The 19,220-nt window shown below is 41.9% G+C and overlaps 1 protein-coding gene across 1 annotated transcript; it reads left to right on the top strand.

Moving 5' to 3' along the window:
- Positions 1 to 11,309: 11,309 nt before the first annotated feature.
- Positions 11,310 to 18,963, top strand: LOC121304171 (antigen WC1.1-like). The gene is made up of 13 exons (XM_041235138.1): positions 11,310 to 11,631; positions 12,002 to 12,307; positions 12,945 to 13,262; positions 13,867 to 14,181; positions 14,528 to 14,830; positions 15,330 to 15,401; positions 15,658 to 15,975; positions 16,439 to 16,567; positions 17,038 to 17,133; positions 17,471 to 17,542; positions 17,669 to 17,755; positions 18,124 to 18,195; positions 18,483 to 18,963. The coding sequence occupies exons 1-13, from the start codon at positions 11,310 to 11,312 to the stop codon at positions 18,614 to 18,616; spliced, it is 2,544 nt and encodes an 847-aa protein (XP_041091072.1). The 3' UTR covers positions 18,617 to 18,963.
- The last annotated feature ends 257 nt before the right edge of the window (positions 18,964 to 19,220 follow it).

Here is a 19,220-nt window from a genome sequence, read left to right as displayed (position 1 = left end):
TGCTGCCTTTGCTATGAGGGGAGTGAAGTCTTTAAATGTATTATTTGCCCAGGTGGCCCATTGCTGGCAAGACTGAAGAAAGAAACGGCTACATTTCAACAAGCATTAGGCATATATACATCTAGATTTTAAATGTTAAAACAAGGGTGATATTAATCTCGTTTAAGAAGATATTTATAAAAATATGAAAAAGCGATTTTCTTTTTTTGCTAAACAGATTAATATCAGCCCCTGTGGTATCACACCTGCCCTGCTTTCCTTCATTTTCTCTGTCTCTCCCTCCTGATATATTGAGATGTTGTGATACTTTGTTTTGCAAAGCTTTTGATGTGAAAATTCTTGCAGGCTTGCAACCCTAACCTCGTTCACATCTAGGTTATTTTATACGAGACCCACCACGACGATGAGTTTAGAGATTGTTTGCAGAATAAATACTTCATTTGCACACTGTTTTTGTATCATTTTGCAAAATTAACCCTTCACATCCCTTTTATTTCAAACATTTCTGAACGTTGTTTAGACTTTGCAATATTCTTAAAGGACTCGGGTTTACCGGTAAGGTCTCAAAAGAATTGCAGGTGAGGAAACAAACTCAACTGACCCGCATTTCCCGGGTCAGAACCGCAAACTGACATTAAAACAGGCAGACCAGTCATTCAAACTTGTATGTAAGATGACTGTCTGGGAGGTGCAAAAAACTTGAAGTTTGTCATTATCAGCATATGACTGCAGCTGTTGAAGCTTGGGCCCTGTGTGCTAGTGTCTGATTAAGGCATTAGGATGCATACAGGTGCACTCAGACTTGTGTAATGTGATTCAAGGCAGACTGCAGAGTCTGATGAATCTCTAGCAGCTGCGACCGACAGACTCTGGGGTTTCAACATTGTACCTGATTTTTTTTTTAATCTTTCCTTTCCATTTTATTACAGTGAAAATACTGTCTCGAGAAATGGACTGTCAATCAGTAATCTGGAACACTGGAATAGCTATCCATGGCTGAATTCCGAGATCACTCTTTCCTTCAAAAGGCATTCACTGGACTCGCCTGACCACTATGATGCACTATCCTTGCACTATTACATTAGTATCATGTCATAGTAGATACAAACTGTCTTAATCCTGAATTGTTACTTCTTACCTCATAGTGCATTCCAGTTGTAACTGCACTTACTGTAAACTGTATTTAAATATTGTTTTTGTGCAATAACGTTGCACGTTAGTTCAGCAACGTACGGCTATTTTACGTATACTACTACTACTAATAATAATAATAATAATAATAATAGAATAATAATAATAATAAGAAAACTTAGGGACCATCAAATAGATAAAAATATAAAATGACGAAACATATAGTCACTGAAAAATAAACAATAAAGAGACTTAGAATCTCTCTCTCTCTCTCTTCTCTCTCTCTCTCTCTCTCTCTCTCTCTCTCTCAGTGACTTCCTAATTTAGTTAAGCTTTTCTATATTTCTATAAATATATATATATATATATATATCACCCTTTAATATATATTGATATATACTACTGCATATGGTAGCGCATATATCTGCTAAAGCATCTCATGGATTATCTGGCAGGACCGTAATCCTACTTGTTCCAAGCACCATGGGATGTGGATCTGGCAGGTACCTCAGCGAGAGATGCCATTTTAGAGGAGGCAGGCTGATAATTGTCCCAACAGTAAACTGAACAAAAAGATTCTGAGGTGAAAAAGCTTTTACTGCTTGAGCCACTAGGGGGAATGCTGTTCCTCATTCGGGCTTCTGAACAGCTGGCTGTGGTTAGAGCCCTATTCTGACACACAGTGTGGTTCGGCAGCATTTACAGATCCTGTACTGAGCAGGTATTCTGTGTTATGTACGGATTAGGAATTCTTATAGAAGTGGGGCAGTATAGCTAATACTATTAGAGCACTTTGAACTTCTTATAGGTTAAGCTCCCCTCCCGACCCGCCTCCTCTGCATTGTTGGGAGATTTGTACAGTCCTTTCAACCAATCAGAGAGCTTGGTTTGCCAAAGCAATGTTATAATGGCACAGTATATCACTGGTAAATGCATTGGTTTTTGGAACATCACTGTATGTATGATAGTTAATATTATACATATTATACATAAAATTATACATATTACCATTGAAAATACAGTTCCCAATTCCTTTTCATTCATAGTTTAATGATTCCTATTATAATATTTGTATAAGGATCTATAGGCTCTTAATGAGCATTAAAGCACTCCACATATATCATCCAGCATTGTACCTTCATGAGAACTAAAAGATCCTATTCTCAACTCATTGCATCTTGTCAAGCACTAACACTCTCATTACACTGTCTCCCTGTGCTGTTACCCTGTGCAGCAGTTATCAGCAGCTTCAGCACACACACGACCACAGCTTCACATCACACAGCTGCTTGTTTTTCAGATTCTGTACAAACCACAGAGTCTGCGCACGTCTTGGTTCTCGGGCTGGTGTGAAGGTGGGAGCTGTAAGCTCCCAGTCTGTAATGACAAGATCTAAGGAGAGGCGGACTGACATAACCTCAGGACTGCCTGCCTCTATACTTCCCACCTGTTCTTACCCAAGATTTACCCCCATTTCTGCCAAACAGGAACAGTCACCAGGAATTACAAGCTGTCTTTCCACTGTAGCACTTTTTTTTAAATGTGGTAGACCAGATCAGACAAGTCATTTTTTCTTCATTATTGCAATGTCAGCCTTGATACCAAACAAGTAAGTGAAACTACTGCCTGTATACCCTGGAGTTTATCTTACATGTTGAAAGCATCATAAAGTCCAGGCATGCCTGCAAATGCAATACAACTTGTAATCCCGCCCTGGCCCTGTACAGACAAGGCTCTGCTGTGTGACGGACAGGGCAGAGAGCAGTATAGGGGATACTGAAACGGCTTCATAAACTAAGCTGGAAATCCTGGCTTTAATCACACAAAAACAGGACATCCCAGAAGAGATATGCAATGCAAGAAAGAATATCGAAAACCAGGCCTTTAGCAGAGTGAAGCCTGGCTGGGGACCGAACCCACAGCTCAGAGATAACTACCGAGCTGTTTGCCCTCTGCACCCAGCTTTCTTAAGCTTTTCATAAACACAAATTAAAAAAAAAAAAACTTTTTTCTTTTTCTCTTTTTTCCTTTCAGACCTCTCCCCCTTTCCTCCGTATCTTGTGATTCATCAGCGCTGGGCGGTCTGGGAGGAAACAATGATGTATCAGCGATATATATGGATAGAACTGAAAAGAGCCATCTGATTTGTCAGCGCACCTGTTTGAAATCTTCCTGTTTTCTGTCTCAAAAAGGCCACACCGAGTGTGATTGGTGGGGTGTGGGGGGTGGAGGCTGTGTTTCTGCTGGAGTTATGGGGCGTTGAGAACCCTCTCAGTTGCGTGTTGGCTCAGGGGGGTAAGCACGGGTCTTGACTTGGCTCAGAAGAGAGTTCATCTGTCCTAACACCAATGGAGAGCTGTATGTCCATCTTCTGTCTCGCTGTCCTGCTTCTGCACTCAACAGCCAGTAAGTTCCACGTTGCTATTTCTTTACAGCTTTTCAATGAAGTTGGTCATTTATCCTGAGACAGGGAGTCGGGTTCAGTGGTCCAGGGACTTGCTGGTTAGCACTGCCCATGGAGATGCTTTCCTTTCAAGGCTGTTTTTGTTGATTGATTTCTTGAGTTTGTTGACTGGGATGGAACTGTAGAGGTATACATACTGGAGGCTGGCTTCCACCCGCAAACCTGCCTGAACCCAACCTAGGTGAGGGGATACTGGTGCTCAGGTGGACACAGTAACTTCTCAATGCAGTACAGGGGCATCTAAAATACTGAGCATATATTGTGCAAGTTGAATTTGTTTCACTGGAATGAAAGTCTCTGCTCAAGCACAGTGTATTTCCAGCTGTGTTGCATTGCAGAAATAACACTTCATGGTGCCTGGGCTGTGTGTGCTGGTGAGCCTGCAACTTCACAAAGATGCAACTTCCAGATAGTAGAGTGTTAGTCTACCAGCATAGTCAAGCATTGCTGCTGTTGAACTGAAGAACAAGATGTACTGCAGCAGCTTTACATAGTAAAATGTTAAAAATTGCATTCCAATATTGAGAACAATTTGTTTTAGCTGAATTGTATCTGATGCCCCTGTGATTTAAGTTGTCTATTATTATTATTATTATTATTATTATTATTTATTATTATTATTATTATTATACACGGTGAAAGATAATTTTCCTATAAACTTCAGTGTTTTACAGTCTTATTGTACACGGTGATGTCGCAAGACCCGTGTACATACATTATGTCTTACGATGTTCTTTTGTATAGTGTATATTGCTGCAATATTCTCACTGCTGCTTCCTCAAATTGTCGCTTTTGTGTATTGATTTGTTTTATTGACATAGTTTGATTGGTAACATTTTGAAATCAATCAGAAGCGATCAGATACAGTATTGGAGCGGAAAAAAACCAGGGTTGGTCTGCTCATGTTTGCCAGATAGCTGTTTAATTTACTGGCAACGTCAAGTTTCATTGACACGCTATATAAGATAAAAAATCCATCTAATTCCGTAAGTGTATGTTTGAAATGTCGCTTGTGTAGTGTGCAGTGTAATCTTGCGTGCTTGTATATCAGTGATCTCGGGGCTGCTGGTTTAGTTCTCCCAGGGGCTGATGTTTCTTTCTAGCAGAGCTGTGTCAGGGTTCAAGAATCATTAGTGTGGAAGAACAATACTGGAAATGTACAGGAAAACGCCAAAATGATTTAACAAAAAAAAAAAAATGTAAACCTTATACTGTCATGAAAAAACACAAAATAGTCCCTGGGCTGATGGGTCTATCAGAGTTTTATGTATAAATTACAGGCTGATGGATCAGTTTATAAAACGGCAGAGGAAATGCTGGTCAATACAGTGTAAATATATAAACATAAAACGTCAGGTAGGGTTAAGTTGTGTAAAGAGATATTTCTGCTCGTATTAAAGTTTGATTTCTTTCAAATCAGCAATACGAGGGCAGAGGAAAGAATATTTACTTCATTGATTCTATTTTATTTTTTTAAACGTAATAGTATTTTTGAAATGTCCCAAAATATAAATATGAATATCTCCCAATATACTTTTATTTTTTCAGCCACAGTTTTGTTTTCAGCATTTAAAATATGGTAAGAATCTAATGTTACTGCTGATCACTTTCGGCATCGTTGTTTGTTTCTGCTCCTACCTGAACAACATACGTGTTACAACAACAAGGTATGAGCAGGGGGCTGTTAGTATAAGTTACTGCATAATCAGAACTAATAATAATAATAATAATAATAATATAATTATAAATTGTAAAAATAATAATAATAATAATAATAATAATAATCACTATGTACACGCCACACCGAGCAATTATACCGTGTGTACATAGGCAACTGTCTAAAATGACACCCTACACATTAATCTTTGTCTCTCACAATGTGAATGCAGTTTTACACATCCGCAACAGAGTTCATGTGTAAATGATCGAATAAGGTTGACTTCATAAATACAAATGAAAATTCTTGCAGTTACGATTAAAATAGCATCCATTCTTCAAGCTCGATTAACAAAGACACCTGGCTGTGCAAGACATCTTCAATTGGGTTCATTATCAAAAGTATTATTATTATATTATTATTATTATTATTATTATTATTTATTATTATTAGTATTATTATATTATTATTATTATTATTATTATTATTATATTTAATTATATCGAGGTAAGAAGTTCGAATAAGGGGGGGATGTTATATAGAAGGTAACTGCCGTGAAGGGATATATATTTCCTATAATGTCTAATATTTGCTTGAAGCGTCGGTTAAATATTAGAACGGAAACGATAGCCAATCGAATGTAAAAGATTGAACCAAATAGGAGGTAATGTTGTAACACACTTTTTCGCAAAATCCACGTCAGACTATCTCCAAAATGCCTGACTGACTAATCTGTAACACTGACTAATTACATTTAGCACTATTTTTCACTGTAAATACGTGGCTAAAAGTTGACTAAAAGGGAATCAATAAATTTTACTGTTATATATTTATTTGTATTGACGTGGGTCACTTACTTTCGATTATCAATTAACATTGTATAAAAAATTACACATAGTGAAAAAAAAAGAGTCCAAAATGCCCGTTCCTTAATAGGTGTTACTGGAATATCCAATGACGTCCAACTTACAAAAAACACAACTAGAATTACGTGACATAATAAATAAAATGCGCCGGGGTGGTATTGATATATAAATAAAGTAAAATACATTATAACTTATTATTATTATTATTATTATTATTATTATTATTATTATTATTATTATGCTACACTGTCTTTCCTTGCTGACTCTGTATGTGTGAAGGTATTAGAGTGCAAATGCATTTAGGGGCAAAAGGAAAAGTAAAATAGTGCAGTTTATTTTGAATGTTTATTTTCCTAAGAAAATCAAAACACTCAAAAAAGCTTTTTTGCTATGATTCTTTCAAACGTCTGAAGAAAATATAGCCTACAATATTCCAGTATTGAAATAAAATAAAGACATATAGTGTATCTATGAACACTAACAATTAATATCTCAGCTAAATATCTTTATGTGAACTGTGTTTCATACAAAGCCTGCAAGCAGTCAGTCAGCAATGGAGCATTTGTAAAACACATTACAGAGATTCACCCACAGCTATTAGACAATTAACAGTGCCGAATTAAGAAATACAAACAAATAAAAAATAATTAAATGACAATCTTTTGGACTAGAAGTCTTTGTTTCGACTGAAGACATTGAAAAAGACTTCTAGCCAAAACGTTTGTCATTGAATTCTAGTTTATTTTAGTATTGCTTTGTTACAGATTTTGTAGCGTTTTATAGTGCAGGATTCTCAAACCCGGTCCTCGGGACCCTAATGTCTTCCAGTCTTCATTCAAAGCTCTCAGTTACTTAACTAAACCCTTCAGTTGAACTAATAATTTGCTTAATTAGGCCTTTTTAATTGTTTTCAGCTCTTAAACACACAGAGTTTTCAAGTTAACTTAAATTCTGCAACTTTTTAGGAGCTGAGAAGAATTAAAAAAGGTCTAATTTAATTAAACGTTTATAGTTAAGTAATTCTAATTTGCTTAAAACGTTCATATTCAGTAATTACGAGCACGGCTTAAAATGACTCGACACTGTGTCGCCCCAGTCATCCTTGAGAACCTCTGCACGACGTGTCTCACAAAACCTTTTTAACCCGGGATCGCATTGGGACCTAGCGTAAAGGTCTTGTCCAAGACGCGTATGCCGGCAGAATACAAAATACAATGTGCTGCATAATACAATGTGCTGCAGAATACAATGTGCTGCATATGTCTGCAGAATACAACGACTGTCGTATGTACACGACGTATTATGGTACACACGTCTGCATGTTACAATACGTATGTATGCAGAATACGACGTCCTTATGTTATCACGACAATTATGGTTACACGACACTGTCTTATGTTTACAATGTCTTAATGTTCACACGACGTCTGCAGAATCCAATGACGCCTTAGTTAATACAGACCGTCTTATGGCGCTGGTTGGTAAGTGAGCGTCTTTAAATTTTTACATATGTCAACCGTCTGGGAAAGGTATAATATTATGACAAATTTTAAACCTAGTTGTCCAAAAAATTGGGAACATTTAAGACACTAATATCGTGTATGTTAATTTGAGGTGATAAACTACCAATCCTATGGACATTGAACTTTAGTCTTGAAATCGCTTAGACGATATCGTAGCAGTAGTTTGATAATCCAATACTAAGGTCTTGGGAAAAGACCACAACCCTGGGTTTTACTACAGTCTATAAGCAGTCCACACCGGTGTATAAGTCACTCCCCCCTTTTTAGGACCCCCTAAAAATACCTAGAAAATAGACTCATACAGAGGTTTTTACAGTATTTGCGCTCTGCACTTTACATTTTTTACCATTAAAAGCCAATGGCGCAGGATGTTACTCATTCTACCCACACAATACTGCTCAGTGCATTTTATAATGCACACTGCTGTGTAATTCTAATTACGTGATGTTTCATTCCTCTTAGTGTTTGAATAATAAATAGTTTTGAAAATATCTCATACGAATGATAAAGGGTAGAAATAAGTTGATGTAATTAAAGCATCGCTGTTCTGGGCATTGCAGAGTTTCCTGTAACGTTGCTGCCATTCACTTTGCTTCTTTGGGCCAAGAGTAACACCTCCGTGCCATTAAGCACTACAGTGTCCTCAGAAACAGCCCCTTTTGCTGTATTATTGATGCTAAACACCTGGGAGGAATATTAACTAGGTATCTACAGTGATGTCTACCAGGACAGTCAGTGTTACAAATAAATCAATTAAGGGATCCAGTATATGCTGTTTTGCTTGCACTGAGCTGTATATCATTAGTTCCAGGGTTTTGCAGCTGCTTTGTGGGTTTCCTTTGAAACTTTTATTGATAAGCCACAGTCATTTATTATGAGGCACAGCCATTACACAAAATACTGACCCCTGCTGGTGAGTCGAGGTAATAGAATACGAGCAATAAAAAAATAGAATAAAGGGCTTCTGGGATATTATATAGAACCACACGGTCCCACTGAGCTTTCTCAGGAAACATTACTTAGTCAAGTTCAACAAAGAGCCTCTCAAATAACAGAACCATAATTAAGAGTTCTAAATATGGAGCATCAAATACACGTCAATTACAGTTCCTACAATAGTAAGCCTGTATTTCTCATTGTGAACAATTATATATGATGGATGCTTGCTTTACAGGTTTGTGCTAAGTTTCTAGAAAGGTGTAATATAATTACCTGCTCAGTCAGGTACTTTACCTGCTGTAGTGTTATCAGAGAGACTTGGTGGAAACCCTTCTTTGCACACGCCTTATGCAGCGTGTGAACATCATGAAACCATTACTATACATGAAATATAGATAGAGGAGTTTTACTGTTGATGTTTACTTGGGAAACTTTGTGATGTGGAGAATAATACAACTCCGTGCAGTGTAAGCAGTGTGTGATTATAAACTTGTGATCGCGGGCCTGTGCAGACTCCCTTTTCTAAATCCCTTTTCTCTTTTTAAAGGCGGTGATGATCTGAGGCTGGTGAATGGAGGCAGTCCCTGTGCTGGCAGAGTGGAGATTCTTCACGATGGACAGTGGGGGACAGTTTGTAGTGCTGACTGGGATATAGCGGATGCTGCAGTTGTGTGTAAACAGCTGGGCTGTGGATCTGCTGTTTCAGCACCAATCGATGCTCACTTCGGAGCCGGTTCTGGAACCATCTGGCTGATTTTTGTTTCCTGCGACGGCTCTGAATCTGCCCTGCGGGACTGTGGGTCATTGGGGTGGGGTGAGGGCTCTACATACTGCACTCACGCTAATGATGCTGGAGTGATCTGTTCAGGTAAGAGACACACATTCCATCACAGAAACACTTCCTCAATACACAGGGGTCAGACAAAAAAACAGGACCACCTGCCCTCTGCAGCACACCTCCAATGTGCAGCTCATCACACTGATCTGTTTCTCATGCAAATGAAATCCCTGACACACATTCAATAATACATGAAAGCATCTTCATGGGCAAGACATTAAATATGACAGACTAGAGGGCTGACAGTAGATTCTCAGTTGGCAGGTGCTTCTGTAATTAAAACAATCAACACAGATTACTGCTATTTCTGCCATTTTCTTCATCTCTGACATTGCGTATTGTAATTTCCTGTAAAATTTTAAATTTTTTTTGGAAAAATATGTGATTCAATTTGGGCAGCACGGTGGCATGGTGGTTAGCGCTGCTGCCTCACAGTGCCAGGGTCCTGGGTTCAATTCTGGCCTAAGGGTCTGTCTGTGTGGAGTTTGCATGTTGTCCTCACGTCTGCGTGGGTTTTCTCCAGGTATTCCAGTTTCCTCCCACAGTCCAAAGACATGCTGTTCAGGTTGATTGGTCATTCTAAATTGCCCTCTGTGTGTGTGAGGCCCTGCAGTGGACTGGCGTCTCGTCCAGGGTGTAGTCATGCCTTGTGCCCTGTGTCTGCCAGGTTAGGCTCCAGCTCACCCGGTTGGGACAACCAGGTCCCACATCAGTACGGAACACGGGACACAGACGGTCCAATCCGTAGGTCGAGTGGGGTTGGACAACAAGTTCGTCTCAGGTCCCACATCAGTACGGAACACGGGACACAGTACGACGGTCCAATCCCGAGGTCGAGTGGGGTCCAACAAGCAGTTCGTCCAGGGTGTAGTCCTGCCTTGTGCCCTGTGTCTGCCAGGTTAGGGCTCCACCCTGTTCGCTCATGCCTTGTGCCCTGTGTCTGCCAGGTTAGGCGACCCTGTAAAGGATTACGCGGTTAATGGATGTGATCCAATTTACAGGTGTTTTGCACTTGGTGTGGCTGTATTACAGGTTTTGAGATACATTTGTAATCTGTCAATTTAGAATCACTGGATTGTAGCAATACTTAAAGGGAATGTGTCTGCAGGTTAAGTTTCTATTCTTCTGTTGATAGACAGCCCCCTTCCCTTTGTGTGATGCTTGCAATCATTCCGATTCACTCTCATTTCAATCAGGAAACTCAAACACTATGATTACACACTATAAACATGTGTGTGTAAACATATACTTTTCATCAGAATTATTATTTTCATCAGTAATTATGTGACACTGTGGAGTGTCCCCTGTTTCACAATATTAATGTAAACTATTGATGTATGTGCTGTGTGTTTGTGGTGATGGGCTGGCTGGGATTGGGTTACTTTTTCCTATCCTTGCATGGAAATTGTCTCCCTATCAGGGCTGGATTAATGCGCAGGCAAAGTAGAACTTTACTCTTGGACACGGTTTCCACACAGTCATTTTTTTCTTGTCAGTGTAGGCTGAGCAGTCTCACTTGGGCTGCGTGCAAAATCACCACCTCGCTTGATTTGGATGACATTATAGATGAGTTTGTGTCTAAAAATGCAGAAAAGAAGCCACTTTCAGCAGTTAGGAGAGAGCACAGTCTTCACTTGAGGTCTTTTCCCTGGTTTCAACGGGGCCCGGAATCTGGTCACAGGGGTTCACTTTGTATAATAGACACATAAATAAATTAGGAAACAAGTCCCAAAGAACTTCTGTTCTAATTGTCTAACAAGGTTTAAGAATACACTTTATACATGGTGGAATCTCAAACAGGCTTCACATTTACTGTATGCAAAATGATCTTGACCATAGATTTAAATCTGCAAACCAGAGTCAAAACCAGAGTCTAAATATCTGCCGTTTTATGATTCCAGGTCAAGGAGTGCGGCTCAGTGGTGGCAGCGATCTCTGCTCTGGGAGAGTTGAAGTACTGCGTGGGAGCAGCTGGAACACGGTCTGTGATGCTGGCTTCGACCGGCAGGATGCAGAGGTTGTCTGTCGGCAGCTGCAGTGTGGAATTCCTCAAGAGGTGCTTGGCGCTGCACGTTTCGGTAAGGGGCAGGGTCTGGTCTGGTCACAGGAGATCCAGTGCAGGGGAAATGAGTCCGGGCTCCATGTCTGCCCCACCTCATCCGGGGAGCAGCCAAGCTGCACACATGCAAACGATGTGGGCCTTGTCTGTATTGGTGAGTACAAGGAGGGCTATTATAGATGAATATCTTGTTAATAATGCAAACAAATAGCACTACCTTCACGTCTATGTTTCTCTGTTAGGTCTTTCCAGCAAATTTAAAAAATGTTATAATAGATATTTGATTTTTCTCATGACCCGTACTCGACATGCCCCACCCCCTGGCGGGGTGGGGGGGTGGGGGGTGTGTTCTGGGGTGGACCCAGGGATTAGCAGTAGCACTCTAAAAAAACACTCTTAGAGTTTAACCTCAGAATTAAATGTTGGGATCTATAGTTAATTGGTAAAGCTCCAGGTTTCTATGCACTGCAAAGGTTAAAGGGAGCGACTCCACTAACTATACTGTCTATATGCGTGCTCCGCAGGGTACAGGCTGGTGAATGGCTCTGATTCCTGTTCTGGGCGAGTGGAGCTGCATCATGAAGGAGTCTGGGGGACGGTCTGCGATCACTATTGGGGTCTGCAAGATGCCAACGTTCTCTGTCAGCAGCTGAATTGTGGATATGCTGTAGCCGTCCTTGGACAGGCCCATTTTGGAGAAGGTAATGGCCCAATATGGACTGATGAATTCAGCTGTGAAGGCAAGGAGACACACTTATCAAAGTGCCCCATCTCTGCATGGAGACACAAGCCATGCACTCATACGAGCGACGTGGGAATTGTTTGTTCTGGTGAGTAGAGTCCTTTTGCTTAATATACATTTTTATTTTATATTATTTTATTTTTTACAATAATTCCATTTAACATATTTAAAAGTTGGTGGATGTTAGTTAAAAAAGGAGAGAAGCTTAAAAACTTAAATTACAAATCACTGCCAGCCCTTCATTTGAAATTTAAACATTCTAGAATATTCTACCAGTCAGTGATAATGAGACAGTTGGTTGAATATACAATTGTCATGAACTACCTATTAAACCCACTGTTATTTATCTGTGATTAGTGTCTTACCTTTCTTTCATCCATTTGATATGAAATCCATTCCCTTACATGCACTTCATTAAAACTTTGCTACAAGCTCTTCTAAGTGTAAAATAATACCTCAGTTTCAGTGAATGATTAGAATCTCTATTGGAAGCAGAGATAGCATCATTAAGAGTTTTTTTTTCTTCAAATGAATGGCTTGAATTGCCATTGTGAACATTAGGTTCAATATTATATTAAACATGTATGTTTTGTAATAGACATTTTTACCCATAACCTTGTGTGGTGTGCATTTTTTTTTTTTCGGCCACGCTATTTCATCTCAGTTCTAATGTGGTTCATTGACCCTGCCCAACAGATTATTATCTTCCTGTCCTTTGCTCCCAGCACAGGCAGGTCGAGTCCAGTTGGCAGCTGGACCGAGTCGCTGTGAAGGACGGGTGGAAGTTTACTACAACAGAACCTGGGGGAGAGTTCTCTACAGCTCCTGGGGCAACAAAGAGGCTTCCGTGGTGTGCAGAGAGCTGGATTGTGGCTCTGCAATGGAAGTCTCTAACTCCTCTCGATACGGGACAGGGGATAGTGATGTGTGTCTGACAGACATTCGCTGCACTGGGGATGAGTCCCATCTGATAAACTGCAGCCTTCCACAACAAGTCAGCTGCAGTACCAGTGACAGTGTGGCTGTGCGGTGCACTAGTGAGTGCATTTCAAAAACATCATCTAATAAATACAATATCACCATATGTACTGGGGTGTCCATCCTGTAATACAAGGACACTGCAGATATGCTGCAGCTTTTATAATAAACCCTTTTGTAGCTAGACTATTTAAAACCTATTTTTGCTATTAACTTCCTCTCACAAGAACTTCTTTGGAAACAAGACTGAATGCTGAAAGGGGTTGATCTTAATGCTTCTGATTCATTATTGATCACTAACTCTGTCCCGCTAGATCACATGGTATTCAGACTGTATGACGACAGTGTTGAATTGATTATTGATCAGTGACTCTGGTCCTCTAGATCACATGGTATTCAGGCTGTATGACGACAGTGTTGAATCGATTATTGATCAGTGATTCTGTCTCTCTAGATCACATGGTATTCAGGCTGTATGACGACAGTGTTGAATTGATTATTGATCACTGACTCTGTCCCTCTAGATCACATGGTATTCAAGCTGTATGACGACAGTATTGAATCGATTATTGATCAGTGATTCTGTCTCTCTAGATCACATGGTATTCAGGCTGATGACGACAGTGTTGAATTGATTATTGGTCACTGACTCTGATTCTTTCCTCCTAGATCACACGGCCCTCAGGCTAGTGGGGGGAGGAGGTGCCTGCGCTGGGAGGGTGGAGGTTTATCACAACGGCTCCTGGGGGACGGTCTGCGATGACTCCTGGGACCTGGAAGATGCTGAGGTGGTGTGTAAGCAGCTCCAGTGTGGGACGGCACTCAGAGCCACAGTGTCCGCTTCTTTCGGCCAGGGAACCGATCCCATCTGGCTGGACGAACTGCGCTGTCAGGGGAACGAATCGACTCTGTGGGAGTGTGCCTCAGGAGAGTGGGGGCAACACGACTGCAGACACAAGGAGGACGCGGGAGTCGTGTGTTCAGGTACAGGACTGCAATAACTGACAATGCCTAACGAGTGGAAACTGAGCCATCTCTATATTAGCCATGAATATGTTAATATGGGAAACCAAGGCAATATCAATTACTACATACAATTTATTTAAACTGAGTGAAGCTCAGTAAACAGGGCAGATTACTGGTGATCCTGTAATACACGAAGATTTAAAACCATTTATATCCACTCTCCAATTTCTATTTCATTGTATCAAGAAACATCACATTAAAAGCTTTTTTAATATTACCTTGCAGAAGTATAGTAATCAGAATAGTTCTGAGTGTCATTCATTACTGTGCAGTTTACTTTGATGGTTGTATGTTGTTTTGACAGAGTTCAAGGATCTTAGGCTGGCTGAAGGCTGCTCTGGACCAATAGAGGTCTTCTACAATGGCACCTGGCGCAGTGTCTGTGGCAACAGAATGACACAGATTACAGCTACAGTGATATGTCAGCAGCTGAACTGTGGAGAAAGTGTTGCCATTAGAGAAGCAAATTCCAGGCTGAGTTCTGATGACAAATGGCTTGATGAAGTGAACTGCAGAAAACACGACTCTACACTGTGGCGGTGTCCATCCTTACCCTGGGGTCAGACAAATTGCTTTAACAATGAGGTGGCTGCAATTGAGTGCAAAGGTAAAGATCTCCCTCTGTCCTTCCTCTGCTGGTCACCTTGAATCCTCCTCCTGAGATAACAAGGACACGCTGCCCCTAGCAAGTTACACAACATGGTAGCTGAGTTATTGGAGGCACTGTCCTTTCTAAGAGAGGTCCAGTTGATGTTGCTCCAGTTGATGCTTTGTGGATGTTAACAACGCTTCTGGAAGCAGCGGATAGTGACCCCAGATCCCTAACCAAACCCCTGCCCATCAAAGAGGAGAGGCCAGAGCAGGGATGTGTTACAGAAAGGCAGGGCCTCTTTAGAATAGAGAGGAGATGCAACTTAAGAGATCTCAATAGAAATATGCCCAGGCCATATGGACATCCCTACAGCAATACCTTCAGAATACTTTGCATTCAGCATTCAGCTCAAAAGAAAAGAGACACAAAGCAGGAGTGTCCTTGAGCAGAGTGTGAATGCAATGTACTTTTTTCCAAACACTGAATTCACTTGATTGTTCTTTGTTTTTAACAGAGAAAGAGAAGCCACCTGTCACCAGCATACCCAAGCCATGTTCTGAAGACCTCACTCAGGAGCACTGCTCAGGTTATTTTTTATTTAACAATGTCTAAAATATAATATAGTTTCCAATACTAAAGAGACTACAAAAGCAGAGCAGCTTTGAACACCTGGGAAAGATGTGTCTTTTTAAATGAACAATTCAACACTGAATTGTGATTGCCTCTGATCACTGAACCCGGTTACCTAGATTTTTTCCAGAAGGGATATCAAGCCTCTTTCTAGTATGACACAGCGGCCCTAGGGCTGAACTGATTCAGTAAGCCCTGCTGTTTTATTTCAGAGCCAGCACAGCTGAGGCTAGCTGGAGGCTCCAGTCCCTGCTCCGGACGGGTGGAGGTGCGGTTCGAGGGCTCCTGGGGGACAGTCTGCGATGACTCCTGGGACCTGGTGGACGCCCAGGTGGTCTGCAGACAACTAGGCTGTGGGGCGGCGGAGAGCGCAGGGGGGGGTGAGGCTAAGTTTGGACAAGGGGACGGTACCATCTGGTTGGACGAGGTGAACTGCAGGGGCAGCGAGATGCACCTGTGGGACTGCCGGCACGCTCCGCTGGGACACAATGACTGCTACCACAAAGAGGATGCGTGGGTTACCTGTGCAGGTGAGAGGGGGGTTACCTGTGCAGGTGAAAGGGGGCTACCTGTGCAGGGGAGAGGGGGGTTACCTGTGCAGGGGAGAGGGGTAATCAGCTGTACTGGGGAGATGCTCTGTTGTGTTAGGCAGGGAGTACTTGCTTACACTGCAGATAATAACAGTCATTTCATTTTGTTTTACAGTTCCAACTACTACCAACCCTCCACGGAACACAGGTAAAAGCAGCACCTTTTAAACTTCACAGACACCACTCTCTTATATAGATAAACAGATTGGTCAGAGCACAGCTCTGGGGGAAAATGTTTTATTATTGTTTAGCGCTGTGAATTTGGGAGTCGTGTGGATAAAAGAAGGGAGGCCTCAGTTAGGGCTTTCCTATGTAAGCAATGTGAGCACAGCTTTTATTGCTTGATTTACAGTACAGTTCCCAACTGTTTACAGAAGTGTCTGTCTGTGTTCCTCTCCAGCAGGACCCTCTGCACCCAATCAGAGAGACATGACCATCCCATTGATAGCCTGCATCGTGCTGGGAGCTCTGCTCTTTGTGGTGCTGGTCCTGTTAGCCGGGCAGCTGCAGAACAACAGGATGCTGAGGAGAGGTAGGGAACAAGTCTTTTTAAAGAGACACACTCAGGTCCTAATGCTCCGTTCTAGGATTCTATTCTGTAATGCCCTACACCGGCACTTTAAATCTGCAGTGCTTTCCGGACACAAATGCGCTACCCTAGATCCTTTATAGCAGAGATCATTGTTTTGTGCATCTCAGATGACAATTTAGAAATCATTTTCTTTTATTAATGATCTGATTAGAGAAGAAGCTTGTATTGACCCACATGTGCGATACCAGCCTGCTGCAGTAGGGGCAGCAGAGGACACAATCTTCACAAATTCTGTTATTAATTAAACCCTGAAAATAGAGAAGCATGACAACTGTTAAAAGGGCAGTTTCACAGCATTGTTAATAATAATAATGTATGTTCTTGCTCTGTGGATCACTGAAGGCTGTGCTGTTCAGTACAGTGGGTGCAGAGCTCTGTCACTGTAAATGAGAGCCTGTTTCCTCCCATAGGGATTGCTGAGGAGCTTGACCCCTTCCATGAAGCCGTTTACGAGGAGATCGAGTACAAACTGGCCAGACAGGGAACCTATGGTGCTCCCAGGAGAGGTGAGTGAGAGGGGAGGGGGAGTGGAGGAAGAGAGAGCCGACTCACACATCACACTGTCACACAATCCACAAACATGACTCAAAGCAGAGACTTGTAAACCTCTCATCACAGCAAACACTGCAAAGAGTGGGAGACAGACAGGAACAGAGCAGCTAACAGTAGATAATATGTAGTTACTTAGGGTGTAGATCACAAAACCACAGTTTAATTTCCTGTCCTGAATTCAGTAACCCAAGCATTGAACAACAGCTAGAATAGCAGTCAGTTTGCAACAAGTAGCAGGTAGTGAGTTTGCAGAGTGAAAGCAGGCAGCACTAACCCAGTCTCCTGTTCCAGGGAGTTTCCTTTCTGATCAGCTGCCCTCTGACTACGATGATGTGGAGGACAGCGAGGGGAACCCCATCCCAGGTAACGGGGGCTGTGCTACAAACCTACGAAGAAACAATTCTCTCACCTGTATCACCGATTCTGGTCTCTGTCTGGTTTAGGTGAAGCAGTGCTCTGGTCTGTAATGCTGTTCTCTGTCTCTTTTAGGTGAATCGATGCCCTCTCTGGAAGGAGAGCCCCCAGGGTACTATGACGATGCCGTCCCTTTGAACAGCAACCCAGAAGATTTATCAGGTGAGATCTTGCAGACAAGCCCTGTAGAGGAGCCCTGCACCAAACCCAGTCTTGGAGAAAGTAAATGTATTCAATCAGGTTCCTATTTTAGCTCACGTGTGTTGAACCCTCAGTAACTGCATATTGTTTGTGCAGGTAAGTCCCAGGACTGGGAAACATCCCCCGCCATGCCTGCTGAGCAGTACAGTGGGTTTGATTCTAGGGTTCAAAATAGTTTTCCTACATTTAATGATTCAGTCTCAATGTTATCTAAGCATTTTATTCAAGCTCTGATCCCTGTAACTCTGTTAGTGGACAATAGGAGAGAGTTGATATGCTGTGGGTGAAAGCAGGTCAACTCCAGAGCTAACCTGGATCCCTGTTCCTAGGGAGTTTCCTTCCTGACGAACTTCCCTCTGGCTACTATGACGTGGAGGACAGTGAGAGGAACCCCATCCAAGGTGAGGGGGGCTGGAGTCTACCGTGGGGAGGGATTGGGAGAGCCCTTCAGATATCCTGCTCCGCGCTACTGCGCCAGGAGCTGCACGCTGTGGGGGAGCCTGTAACTGCTCCACTCCCACCTCTTCCAGCGGGTGTCACTACCAGGCAGTTTGAGAAGTTCTGAATCTCTCAGAAACCACTCTAATCACACCCATTGCTTAAACCAATCCCTGACCCCAGATCTGTGTGAACCCTCCCACTGCGTAAACCCGACCAATCCCTGACTGTGTGTGTGTCTCTTTGGCAGGTTCTCCCCTCACTCCCCCTGGAGAGGAGAGTGCCCGGGCTGCACTGCCTCCTGAAGAAGGAGCCGCTGCACCTGACAGGACTGACTACGATGATGTTGGGGAGGAGTCTCCAGGAGAGGCCGGGGCGCTGTGAGGCTGGCAGTGTGTCTGGGAGGAGAACAGAGGGGCAGCTGGAGCCCCCTAGAGTTCTAGATCTGTAAGAGCGCCATTAACTGTAAACCTGCCAGGCAGTTTCACTGCAGTTCCAGCCTTCCTCTGGGATTTCACTGTGAAACTCCACTGGCTGAATATTTAGCAAGCTTCTTATGAAAGTGCTTCATGTGAAATATGAATGTTGCCCTTTATGCTGCAAAATTGAATTTTGTTACAAACAAGCTGGTTACCAAATTAGTAAACATGTCCCGAACGCTAATTGAACTTTGAAAGAAACTAAGAAATTATATTTTCCCAAGAAAAATAAACCATCAAATTACAAATGTTGCAAAGTAACCTCAAAGATTAGTATTTTATACCTATCTATCTGGAAAAATCTGCTCTTTTCTGGATACGAATGTAACTGGAATAGTTCAGAAATGTGACTAATAGCCATTGGGTGGGTTTTGGGGAAACACTTTTTGTGTGAACCCCCCCAAATCACAATTATAAAGGTATATACAGATTTCCAAATGTATCCAACAGTTTTTCACAAGTTCTAAGGTTATAATGTGTAAAGGAAATTGGCTTGGGAGTCTGCTGTT

The sequence above is a fragment of the Polyodon spathula genome, chromosome 37 (genome assembly GCF_017654505.1).
Source record: "Polyodon spathula isolate WHYD16114869_AA chromosome 37, ASM1765450v1, whole genome shotgun sequence".
NCBI classification, from domain to species: Eukaryota; Metazoa; Chordata; class Actinopteri; order Acipenseriformes; family Polyodontidae; genus Polyodon; species Polyodon spathula.
Note: the sequence above shows the minus strand (reverse complement) of the source record. Positions and strands in the feature narration are given on the sequence as shown.

Bases quoted from the DNA above. Each gene is read 5' to 3' on its own strand.
- LOC121304171 (XM_041235138.1), top strand. From the start codon at position 11,310: ATGATTCCAGGTCAAGGAGTGCGGCTCAGTGGTGGCAGCGATCTCTGC. The intron at 15,402-15,657 runs GTTATTTTTTAT...GTTTTATTTCAG, and splicing joins CACTCAGGAGCACTGCTCAG to AGCCAGCACAGCTGAGGCTA. The intron at 17,134-17,470 runs GTGAGTGAGAGG...CTCCTGTTCCAG, and splicing joins CTATGGTGCTCCCAGGAGAG to GGAGTTTCCTTTCTGATCAG.